This window comes from Bos grunniens, chromosome 19, assembly GCF_055505025.1.
Source record: "Bos grunniens cultivar Pamir isolate PY7600 chromosome 19, Bosgru_T2T1.0, whole genome shotgun sequence".
NCBI classification, from domain to species: domain Eukaryota; kingdom Metazoa; phylum Chordata; class Mammalia; order Artiodactyla; family Bovidae; genus Bos; species Bos grunniens.
In genome coordinates this window covers 56,212,236-56,224,883 of record NC_141183.1, presented here as the reverse complement: position 1 = coordinate 56,224,883, position 12,648 = coordinate 56,212,236, and the positions used below count along the sequence as shown (strand labels likewise).

The 12,648-nt window shown below is 41.0% G+C and overlaps 1 protein-coding gene and 1 long non-coding RNA gene across 3 annotated transcripts in view; one reads left to right on the top strand and one right to left on the bottom strand.

Annotated features, from left to right (window-relative positions):
• LOC147352761 (uncharacterized) overlaps positions 1-12,648 on the bottom strand; it is an 81,304-nt gene that overhangs the window by 43,562 nt on the left and 25,094 nt on the right. The window lies entirely within an intron of this gene.
• Positions 1-12,648, top strand: part of ANKFN1 (ankyrin repeat and fibronectin type III domain containing 1) — a 480,938-nt gene that overhangs the window by 454,623 nt on the left and 13,667 nt on the right. The window contains exons 18-19 of the mRNA XM_086355670.1: positions 3,246-3,412; positions 10,670-10,883. Of these exons, the coding sequence (XP_086211796.1) occupies positions 3,246-3,412; positions 10,670-10,883 (381 nt within the window). The remainder of the gene's footprint in view (positions 1-3,245; positions 3,413-10,669; positions 10,884-12,648) is intronic.

Here is a 12,648-nt window from a genome sequence, read left to right as displayed (position 1 = left end):
CAAAGAGACGCAGCGAGAGGGAGCTGTGGACACCCTGGCGTTCTAGAATTCAGATGGGACTTATAGCATTTCCTCTAAAGAAATTCTTCAGGGCCTCTATCTTCCAGTCATATTTTAGAAAGAAGGGAAAAAAGATGATTTTTTTTTTTTTTTTTTTTTTGCAACTTGGTTTGGAAAGGCAGACTGTGAGACACTTCACTCTTCAGCCAAGAGAGGACATCTGTCAAGCGCAAACAGGATATAATTCCTCCTTGAAAGGCATGAAGACACATTCAGGGAGCTACAAGGGTCAAGAGTAAGCTGAAAAGTAACCCTGACTCTTTCCTGTAGAGCAGCCAGTAAATATCAGACTTGAAATATACCTTTTGAAAGAGGAAAATCAAACGCATCTTGAGGAGAGAGAATAGAGGGGGAAAGGAGACATTGGAATAAAGGTCTGCTCTCTTTAGATCATGGCATACATTTTGTTGTTCATTCAGGCAATAAACTTTGAGAAGTTGGCTTCCCTGGTGGCTCACATCATAGAATCTGCCTGCAGTGCAAGAGACCCGGGTTTGATCCCTGGGTCAGAAAGATCCCCTGGAGAAGGGAATGGCAACCCACTCCAGTATTCTTTTTTTTTTTTTTTTAATTTTATTTTATTTTTAAACTTTACATAATTGTATTAGTTTTGCCAAATATCAAAATGAATCCATCACAGGTATACATGTGTTCCCCATCCTGAACCCTCCTCCCTCCTCCCTCCCCATACCATCCCTCTGGGTTGTCCCAGTGCACTAGCCCCAAGCATCCAGTATCGTGCCTTGAACCTGGACTGGCATCTCATTTCATACATGATATTTTACATGTTTCAATGCCACTCCACTCCAGTATTCTTGCCTGGAAAATCCCATGGACAAAGGAGCCTGGCAGGCTACAGCCCATGGGATTACAAAGAATCAGACACAACTGAGCAACTAACACTTGACTTGAGAAGTTACAGTGTTCCAGGTTTTGAGGAAATAAAAATTAACAGGAGATATGGTTTTTGCCCTCAAAGAAATCAGTCAAGTAAACACATTATTACAATAAAGCAGGATAAATGTCCCGGTGTATTTAAAAACAAGTGGCCTAGGGCCACAAAAGACAGAAACTAATTCTGCCTGGAGTGGAAGAGGTACCAGTTAAGATTTCACTGAGGAGAAGATATTTAACCTGAATGTTCAAGTATGAGGAGAAGCTGACATGAAGGTATTGGTAGAGAAAGTACTGGAGGAGAAGGAAATGGCATGTTCACAAACACAGAAGTACGAAAGGACCTGTAGTTGGCTCAGCTTGACCAGAGCATAGGGTCAATGCAGGCAGAGGGTGGAAGGCATGACAGAAGATATGACTGAAGATATATTAAAATCCTAGATCTCAAGGAGCTTGCTTTACTGTGATGTTTGGATTGTATCCTGAGTCAAGAAGGTGCTCTATGCTGCTGCTGCAGCTGCTAAGTCACTTCAGTCGTGTCCGACTCTGTGTGACCCCATAGACGGCAGCCCACCAGGCTCCCCGGTCCCTGGGATTCTCCAGGCAAGAACACTGGAGTGGGTTGCCATTTCCTTCTCCAATGCATGAAAGTGAGAAGTGAAAGTGAAGTTGCTCAGTCGGGTCTGACCCTCAGCAACCCCATGGACTGCAGCCTACCAGGCTCCTCCATCCATGGGATTTTCCAGGCAAGAGTACTGGAGTGGGGTGCCATTGCCTTCCAGGTGTATAATCAAGGGAAAGCATGAAATGTAGATCATTTGGGAAGAGCTCAATAATCTGCATTTACTGAGATCAGTTCTTCTGAGTGTTAGACGAGGAAGTGTTAGAGCAAAGGAAGTAGAAGGAGGGATCTAATACAAGAGAGAAAGGAAAAAAAAAACAAAACCAAAACTACCCAAAATCAGAAGCCACTCCTTGAAACAGTGCCCAGCTGGATTAAGGATGGGCCACTGGAGCCGTCACTCCATTCTTCTCTACCCCTTCAATACAAGGAGATCCAACAGAGAAGGTCACCCCTACCCTCACCTGAGTTTCATCCTGAGGGAAAATCAAGCAAGGAAGCAGGCAGTGGTAAGACGGGAATTGTAGGGTACACAAAATCTCTCAATGTGCAGAGAAGTAGGGCTTCCTCAGTGAGGTGTGGAGATGACCAGATGCCCCGTTTTGAGGTAGTGTGGTTTTAGCTTCCCAAAATGGCCAGGCCTAGGTCTCCGGAATCAATAGCAAAGAGGCCTGAGGGCAGTAATTAGATGTTCTTCCTAGAATTCCTCACCAAAGAAGCCAGAATAAAAATGCTTCCACAGATCTGGTGAGTTATTACAGCCCTATTTCTGAAGCCTGAAGCACACCGATACAGGTCAGAGGTACAGAGAGTGAGTGAGGTTCCTGGGAAGTGACTCTCCAAACTCAGCAATGCCAGGAAGAGTCTGGTACTACACAAGTCTGAATCCGAATGCTTGCCTCATCTTACTGGACTCTGAAGTTATGGCATGTGAGCAGAGCCGATCAGAGAAGAATGAAAAATCTGACCACCTCAGGCTGCCTGCGTCAGGCTGAGACCCACCCCTCTCTCCCTTCTCCACAGCAGAGATGAAGGTTAGGCTGTCTCCACTGGCCTCTAGCCCACTATCTTTTAAGAGGAGAAGGGGAAAACATAAATGGTCTGCAGCGCACTAGCTCCATCATCTTTCCAGAGGAGTTGAGGAGTTGAGAGGCAGAAGAGGAATCAAAACTCATCATACTAGGTCCTTAGGAAGTTTTCCAGCCAGACAAAACACAAAACACACCCTGAGAAAAACATGTCTTTTATCTTCTGGGACTTCTGGCCTTGGAAAGGAGCATGCAAGATACACACTAGAAATCAGACATGGTAATCAAAACTGGGTTTCAGATGGATATTTGCCTCTTTATTTTTCTCTTTAAATCGGTAAGCAAACTTATTTTCCCAGTAGTAGCCCAACTTTAGGGGCTGAACATAAACTGCAGCTTTAGCCAACTCCACTTCCCCATACCCTACCAGGACTCGGTAAACCTTAAAAGGGAATACTGTCTGACTAAAGCCAGACAACTGGCCCCTTAAGAGCACATTTATAATTTATTTATGGCCTAATATTTTCCAATGATAGGATTAATAAATCATGTTTTCATTCAACTTGTTTTCTCTGAGGTATGAATTTCTCTATTTTGATACCAGATCTTAACATGTTTTATTTTGCTTGTCCATTTTCCAGTTCATTTTTGCAGCTACAGGGAGAAATTTATTAGTCTGTATTGCCGCCTTTCTGCTGTCGTGGAGCTGGATTCTCTGAATACCCAACAGTCCCTGAGGGAAGCAATCTCAGACAGCGAAGTTGCAGCTGCCAAACAAAGACACCAGCAAGTTTTAGATTTCATTCAGGTAACAGTTTGTTTTATCGGAGGTAAAAGGAAGAAGGAAGGGACAGGGTGGTGAGGAGAACCTAGCATGAGAAACAACAGCAGTCTGAGCGAAAGACCACGATGTGCAAATAGACTGTTAATTTGGTTAAAATGCGGAACTCGGGGAAATACAAGTTTTTAAACAAAGGCTTAAGAAAAGGCTACAGATAAATCAGTGTTAATAAGAGCTCTATCGGCCCCTGTGGTGGGTCGCTGTAGTCTCCTACGTTAAACAGAAAAACAACTGCCAGAAGAAGTAGAGATCAGAATAGCAGTACCCGGTAGCCCAGTAATAATTCCAGCAGGAAGAAAAACTGTATTAATTAATTCAATATCACAGAGAAAAAGAACAGAATGATCCATCGGCTTATGTAAACCCAAATTCAAGACGTAAGATTTCTCATTCTTTGGACTTCTTTCTGGCAGAACTGATATTTTAATGCATAGCTATAAAGGTTTAAAAATGTGTGAGCCCTACGGTGATGTCTCAGGGTCTTGAGACAGTGGGACAGAGTAGTCATCAAGAGAATATGGATCTGGTCTGAAAGTGCCCCTAAATCCCTTGGACAAATCTTAGGATCTTTATGCCTGTGCGTGCATGCATACTAAATCGCCACAGTGGTGTCCAACTCTGTGTGACCCTATGGACTATAGCCTGCCAAGCTCCTCTCTCCATGGGATTCTCCAGGCAAGAGTACTGGAGTGGGTTGCCATGGGATCTTTTTCTCCAGGGGATCTTCCTGACTCAGGGATTGAACCTCTGTCTATTACATCTCCTGCATTGGCAGACAAGCTCTTTACAACTAGCGCCATCTGGGAAGCCCTTTTATGCCTGCAGTATAGCCTAATTCACAAAATGAATGCACAGTCCCCTCTTAACCTCAGGGAATACATCTCAAGACTGGATGACTGAAACTGCAGATAGTACTTAACCCTGGATATACTACTTTTCCCTATATGTACATACCTATGCTAAGTTTAATTTATAAATCAGGCACAGTAAGAGATTAGCAACAATAATAAAATAGAACAGTTATAACAATATATTGTAACAAAAATTATGTGAATGTCCTATCTCTCAAAATAGCTTATTGTACAAATTTAATGTCTTTTTCCATCTTAACTAAACACTTATTATGTACTGTGGCCATGACTTTTGCGATTTGAGATATAACAGCAAAACTACTAGGAATTTCTTTTTCCTTTTTCACAATTTCATGGAATGAAGATTCATTCTTATCATAGATCTTAGCAATTTCATCATACAGGTTTTTTTCCCTTACCTTATTAAGTAGAGGACTTTCAACTGTTCAATTAAAGAAAGCACTTTGTAGCTTCTCTTTGTCACAACCAAATTGCCGGCATCTTGCACTCGTGCACTTTGGGGCCATTATTAATTAAAATAAGGGTTACTTGAACACAAGAATTATGATACCACAACAATCTGATAATCAAGGTGGCTACTTAGTGACTAAAGGGTGGGATACGCTGGACAGAGGGATGATTCACGTTCTGGGAATGCTGGGCAGGATGACAGGAGATTTGATCCTGCTATTCAGAACAGTGGCAATTTAAAACTTATGAATTGTTTACTTCTGGAATCTTCCATTTAATATTTTCAGACCTCAGCTGACCAATGGTTATTGAAACTACAGAAAGCAAACCATGAATAAGAGGGGACTTCTATAGCAGCAATAGCCCCATCGTGAATATCACTTTGACATACATTCAGATCAATCTGATAAATACAATATTTGTTGGACACGAGTGTCGGGCACTGTAAGGGAGATACAAAGTTGAATTACACATGGTCCTTGAACTCCGTTTAAAATTCATTAGGGTAAACAAGAAATGTGTACAAATACTATCTGTAAAAATGATTTAGATGCCAAATTTCTTGCCTCGTCACTCAGTCATGTCCAACTCTTTGTGACCCCATGAACTATAGCCCACAAGGCTCCCCCATCCATGGGATTTTCCAGGCAAGAATAATGGAGTGGGTTGCCATTTCCTTCTCCAAGGTACCAAATGAGAAATATAAAAAAATAAAGTAAAAATGTTTTGTGTCGACACAAAGAAGTAAAAATTTACTTACATTTGTGGGCATAAAAAAAATGCCGTAGAGGATGTAACTGATATGTGAGCTGGGCCTAGTGGCATAGGCTAGTCTCTAGTGACGAGAAACAGAATGAAGAACTGCCAAAGAAGAAGCATAAACAGATAAGGGAGAAAGAGCGGAAAAATCCTACCTGGGGAATGATGTGTGATCAAGATTAGTTTGGGCACAAACTGAGTAAAGGACAATAGTGAAAAATAAGGTACGAATGAAAGGAGCAATGAAATCAGATCACATGAGGCTTTATTAGAGACCATAGTAAGAAATTTGTACTTGATGCTGTAGGCCATAGGTACCCAGCCAAAGTGTTGGAGAAAGTCAGTAAGAGGATCTCACAGATGTTCAAGATAGATTCAAGCAGCAGAGGATATTCCTCCCATTCGCATTGGTGTGGCCACACTGGTTGTTCACAGTAAGTGCTCATTCTCATTGGCTACTAAATAATTTGCACGTCATTCCTAGACTTAAGGAGAAAACTAAAGGCAGGGAAACCAGACACAAAGCTATTACACAACCCTCCAAGCAAGTTACGAGGACCTAAGATGAGAAAATGCTGTGAACTCTGGGCAAATAAAGTTCTCTAAATCTCAATCTCCTCATCTGTAAAATAGGGATGATAATAATAGGACTAGCTTTCAGTGTCACTGAGAGAATTCAATACGATAATACATATAACGATTTCACTGAAGTGCCTGCACATAAGTATGCAATAAATTATACATTCATTCATTAATAAGAAGGGAAAATACTTTAAAGCATGATATGCAAGATTAGGGGTTTATTAAGTACTCATGAAGAAGATATTGTAATATGCTTGCAAAGTGTGAGCCAGACAAGTCCCAGTCTACTTCTCTCATACTAAATGAGATATTTTAGGTGACCTCTTAGACTAAAAAAATAAACCTTTCAAGAACTTACTTGCTTTCTTGACCTGAAAACACAGTATTTAAAAATTAAAACCATTTCCATCATTTATTTTATTTCTAGTAAAAATGAAATACTGATAGGGTAAGGGGGTGGGAAAAAGAAGAAAGAAGCAGAAGGAGGATAGGAAAGATTGGCATATCTTTTGAACCCAATGTAAGGAATAGGGGAGCATGGTAAGAAGAAGAATGACCAGAATTCAGTTAGCATACATTTTTAGTCTGGAATCTTCCACTGATAAACCTTGGACTGTTGGACAATTCATTTGATTCAAGGTCCTCAATTGTAAGAACTGGACTGGATGACTTCTCAAGCACCGAGTTGGCTCTAACATCCCATGACTTCTTTAACAGCCATAATTAGTTTGATAGAAGCACTTCTTTAACTTTACCTTAGGTTCTATTTCCACTTTATTCCAACTAAGGCTCCCCTGAATCCATTACGTTCAGCCAAGAACACTGACTTTCTTTAGCCTGTCACATACTCCAAGAGTCCCTGGCTTCATTCTTACTTCCAGATGACAGTCCTCACCCCTTTCTTTCTCACCTAGCCTATGGCTCCACTGCTTTCTTCTCTTTCCTTTTCAGCACACCATTAAGTGGGATGGATGAAGGCAAGCGAGGCCAGGAATTCTTTAAAGTTCTAGCCTGCTCTGGTTTCCTAAAGCAGGTAACTTGAGAGCCCTCTGTACGTACTCTCCAGCTAGCCAGCCAGGTAAACGGAGACTTGGATGAAAGCCAGTTCTCCAAGAGTTCAAGAAAGCACTTCTTGGCCAGGCTAAAACCAGACCGTCTTGCACCCACAGCCTTCAGTGGACTGCCCTGCTCCATCCAACATGGATAATTTCACTGACTAGAGTTAATGCAGGATCATCTCGCTCCTTAACGAGATTGGGCTTCTCAGTCTCTCCTGCTCAGAATGAAAACCAGCTGCAGCCATTCACCCACGGGCATCCACCGCTCAGTCCACCACACACCATAATCGGCAGAGGCAAGTGCCAGCTGTGGGAGCGTTTGTGTGATTCCAGATCTAAGACAATGTTGAAGGCACTACACAAACCAAACATTGTAAAGAGCAAGGGAGTCTATGTAAATACAGTTGGGAAAAGAAGCCAAGCAGTGCAGCCAGAGAGGAAGGGCTGGGCAGGGGGAGGTGTAGAAAATCACAGATAAGGTATACAGCCTTTACAGACAACACATGAGGCAGAAATGTCAGAGTGCGGAGACTTGGCACTGGGCATATTTGGAGCTGCTAAAGCCGAAAGGGCAATTAGGCTATAATTTATATACTGGAATGCTTCAAATGCTCCTAAGCTGTAATAGAAACACAGCTCATTAAATATAGCCAATCTATCATCCCCTCAAGCACCTTGTAACTGTACTGTGAGAAAACCAATCACCTTTACATTTTAATAAAAATATTATCTTGCCTGAGTACAGAGAAAGGAGTGTAATTTATGGGATGAAAACCAAAATTTTTAAAGGGCTAAGTGAGAAATGGATGCAAAACTTTTAACCAACAGACCTAGTGAGTTCATGGTCTTTCTTTTCTAAAAACATGTCAGCAAGTCTTTAGAAGCTGTATTTGGACCTTAAAATCAAGGGGATTATGTTGTCAGTTATTTTTAGATCAACAGTATAAGGTAAAATGAGTGAAAATTGTGCTTCTTTTAGAGCTACTTAACTAAGTCCGTTAAACTCAGTCCATAGGTTTCCTTCTACCTATGTTTCTGATTTCTCTTCAGTTAACACTTCTTCACTGCATCACTGAGAAAATTAAGAAATAAGCATTGTCTCTACACATAAGTTTTTAAATTTTTATACTAAATCTCACTATCCATCCTCAGTAGTAAGGCTAAAACAACCTATCCAAAGAGAACAAGTGGAGGACGAGTTATTAATAATTGTATTCATTTCTTAAGGCTGCTGCAAGAAATTGCCACAAACCTAGTGGCTTAAACAACAGGAATCTATTCTCTCACAGTTCTAAAGGCCAGAAATCTAAAGTCAAGGTGTCGGCAGAGCCACATTCCCTCTGGAGAAGGGGAGAATCTATCCTTGGCTTCCTCCAGCTCCTGGTGGCCACTGGCATCCCTTGACTTGGGGCTACCTCAATTCAATCTTTGCTTCTGTGGTCACACAGCCTCCTCTTCCGCCGGCCACATCTCCATCTGCCTCACTCTCATAAGGATGTCTTCATGCAGACATTTGTCACTGGAATCAAGGCCCACCTAGATAATCTAGGATAAAATCCTCCCGTCAAAATCCTTACCAATCACATCTTTTGCCATGAAAGGTAACATTCATTCTTTTGTCGTATAAGGTAATACAGGTTCCGGGGATTAGGATGTGGACATATGTTTTGGGAGGTCACATTCTATCCACTACAGTAACCGTGATTGTCATTGTAATGACTGAAAATTTTATAAGAACGTACAGCTTACAATGTGCACTCACCTACATCATCTTACTTAATCCTCATAATAATTCTGTCCAAGGACAGAGATCTCAAGTATTAGATAACCATTCACTCATACCTTCACTGGCTGAGCAATCATTTACTGAGTACCTATTCTTGGCACAGCCAAGAGTAAAAGGCACAGAAGCACAGTACCTGCCTTGGCAGGACCTCTAAAAGCTGTCCATAGTCACGCAGTGCCTCACTTTGAGATGAGAGTATGCTGCATGAGGTGGGATCAGTAAAAGCTAGCTGAGAAAGCAACAATCTCATTAAGAAAATGTGTCCAAGCGTTAAATGGAACTTCCACTTTATTTACCCCTTGAACTTCAGATTCTTCCCTATATAATGTTCAGTGGGCCTGCCACCGTTGAACCTTCAGCCCAACTCACTGGCTGACAACGCCTGGAGCTCAATTTCATGCTTTCATTAACAACACTAAAAACTGCCCAGTTCTGTCACTCCAGGATAGAACATTACCAGAAAGCAAGGGAAAATGGCAACCAACCACGCAGTGCCATGCATTAGCTCACTCAGACTTGCCTGTCACTCTGAACTCTCACGGTTTCAGAAGTCACTCTGTATTAATTGGAAGCATCTGGTTTGTGGATATTCTTTGAAGAGGATTCTTGAAGTACATATTAAGACTCTAAAAATTGAAATTTGAAAATAGAACATTAGATAGTCCCTTCTATAATCAGAGACACCCTAACCGTGTAGTATCCATACAATAAACATCTTCTAGCCGGAAACTGAGAACCCCAACTTTCTAAGGGTTCTTCAAAAATAAATCATAAAGTGTCAGAGCTGGAAGGGACCTTAGACATCATCCAGCCCAGCTTCTTCTTTTCACAGCGAGGTAAATGGGTCAGAAGTCAATGGCTTGCTCAAGGCACCCCGTGAAACTAGATGCAAAGCTGTTTATTCCAGTAATGCTTTACTAGTTCACACAGGACTACAACTACATTTCTTTCTCCACCTGTTCTGAAATTCGGACTTTATCATATGCCTTCCCCATAAATCCTAATGAGGAATATTTCATTACATGCTGAGAATTAATAGCAGTTTACATGTGTGAGAAATGTACCCTGCAGTTTTACAAAGCACCTTCAAATTTATCATTTCACCCAATCATCACAGCAGTCCTGTGGCGTATAAAAGAAATATTTTGTCCACATTTCACAAATAAGGCAACTAAAGCTCAAAGGGGTCAAGTGATTTGCCAAAGTTTGTTCTAGAACCAATAAGTTGCAGAGCCCAGCTGGAAGCCAAGTCTTTCACTATTTGCCTTAAATGAAATAGCCTCTTGGGTAAAAAACATGCAAGACACAAAAGGTTATAAAAACGAGGTATTTTCTGGTTTAGTAAATCTATGTTGAAAATATTTTACCCACGCTCAAAACCAGATACTGTAGAAAATGTATCATGTTGGACCCTCAGGGAAACTTAACGCCTTTTTAAAGCTGTTCACTAATTCAATGCATGCATGTATGCTAGGTTGCTTCAGTCATGTCCAACTCCTTGCGACTGCACGGGCTGTAGCCTGCCAGACCACCCTGTCCATGGAGATTCTCCAGGCAAGATTACTGGAGTGGGTTGCCATGCCCTACTCCAAGGGATCTTCCTGACCCAAGGATCGATTCCGCATCTCTTGCTGTCTCCTGCATTGGCAGGCAGGTTCTTTACCGCTAGCATCACCTGGGAAGCTAATTCGGTGTATTTTACCATTTTATTCCAAAGCAAATAGACGAAGTTTGGCGTGAAATGAGGTGGATCATGGATGCTCTACATTATGCAAGATACAAGCAACCTGTTTCTGGCTTATCCATCACTAAGCTGATAGACACTTCAGATGAGCAGAACCTAAAGAAGATCAATTCTACATCATCACATATAGACTGCCTTCCATCACCATCCCCATCCCCAGAGATGCACAGAAGAAAGGCAGTGAGTGGTAAGCAATAAGATCCAAAATTCTGTGTTTCGGTCACCGGGTGCTTGGTCCTAATCTCCACTGATGAGGTTTGTGCTGAGTCATTAGACTCAGCAAGCAGCAGAAAACATTGCTCAGCAGTAAGAGTCTAGAAGCAGAGAAGAAAAAAATCAGAACAGGGGAGGGTAGGAAGCTCGGGCAATGACCCGAGATCATATCCAGTTAGGAGTGGGGAAGATTCATGCCAGTTCTAATTCAAGCTTCCCATATACAAAAGGAATTTGACCAAAACCAGGGAGTAAAGAAAACAGGCCCAGTCTCCAGTAAAATAGGGACTAACAGGAATGAGGCAGGAAGGAGGTCCTAGCCTGGGTAGGAGGTCCAGGCAAACTTCCCACCAGCATGGCACCAGTGTCCCGGGGTGAAGACGGGAAAGCAAGAAACCGTGGGTAAACTAGAATCCTTTGGTCTTATCATGGATACAACAATCTGGAGACAACGTTACTGACAAGCTGCAGGAGATGCCTAGCAAGCCTCCTCCACTCTTAGGAATTAAATTCGACTTTATGTGGTAAATACTAACTGAAAATCATAGTTAACACAAACTTCTGCAAAACCCTTTTATACTTATAAACAGAGAGAAAACATACTAGTCAAAGGCAATATAATGAATGTTCTTGCCTAGAACATGTTGAAACAAATGCCATTTTTCTAATCAATTAAAAATGGTATTCAAGGCATCTTTATTCTATATCTTATAGGAGCCAATTTTATATGTTCTACAATGATAATAATTGATATTTTTAATAAACAGTTCTAAAATGTGAACTTGTCCCATAGGGGGCAGCATGGTGTAGCAGAAAGAGCCTTAGAAATCAAAGACCTGGATTCAAATTCCAGCTTTGCTTTGCTAGCTATATGAGCCTGAACAGATTACTACATCTGAGTCTGCCTCTTTGTATGTAAAATGAGAATAATACTATATACACCTTGAAAAGTTACTTGTGAATAAGAATCTATGTCAGAGGTTCACAGAACATAATAGAAAATAAATTGTAATATAGTATTTAATGTTATTTTTATTTCAGAAAACTTTAGCGGGGTTATGAACCTTTTCTATAAGGAAGTTTATGTACATTCTAAAAAACTTCAGTGTCTAAAAACCAAAACTTGGCAAGTGTAAGAACTTGAGAGACACTTATTTATATTACCAAAGGGTTCTATCACTTAACAAATAATTCAACAAAATAATTAGGTAGGTTTTTATAGATTCCCAGTAAGCTCAGGATACAAATAAAACACTATCCTTACCAAAAGCGAATTAATGGGGGAGACAGACACATTACAAACAACTTCATACTAACTAACTGCATATGTGCTACTGGTATAATAAGGATACGCAGAGGGTGTTACAGAATCTAATGGGAGTGTTAACCAGGAACTCATAAAATCAAAGACAGCTTCCTGGAGGAGGTGATAAAGTCAAGTACTGAAGGATAAGCAGAATTTGAACTGAAAAAGAAGAAAGCATATAAGCAGAGGAGGCAGAAGGTGCAGGTGTGTTGTAGTTCAGGGAACTGTAAGCAGTCTGGCTGAACTCAGGATCTAAGGATAGTATCCTTTTTTTCTTTTTTTCAATTAAAAAGCATTTATTGGTCACCCATTCTGTTCCAGGCACTCTTAAAGGTAAAAAGGATATAGTGTGTGCTCCCATAGAGCTGGCATTCTAGGATGACAATGAAAATAGAAACAAGATGATTTCAGATAGTGAAAATTCCAAAGTATA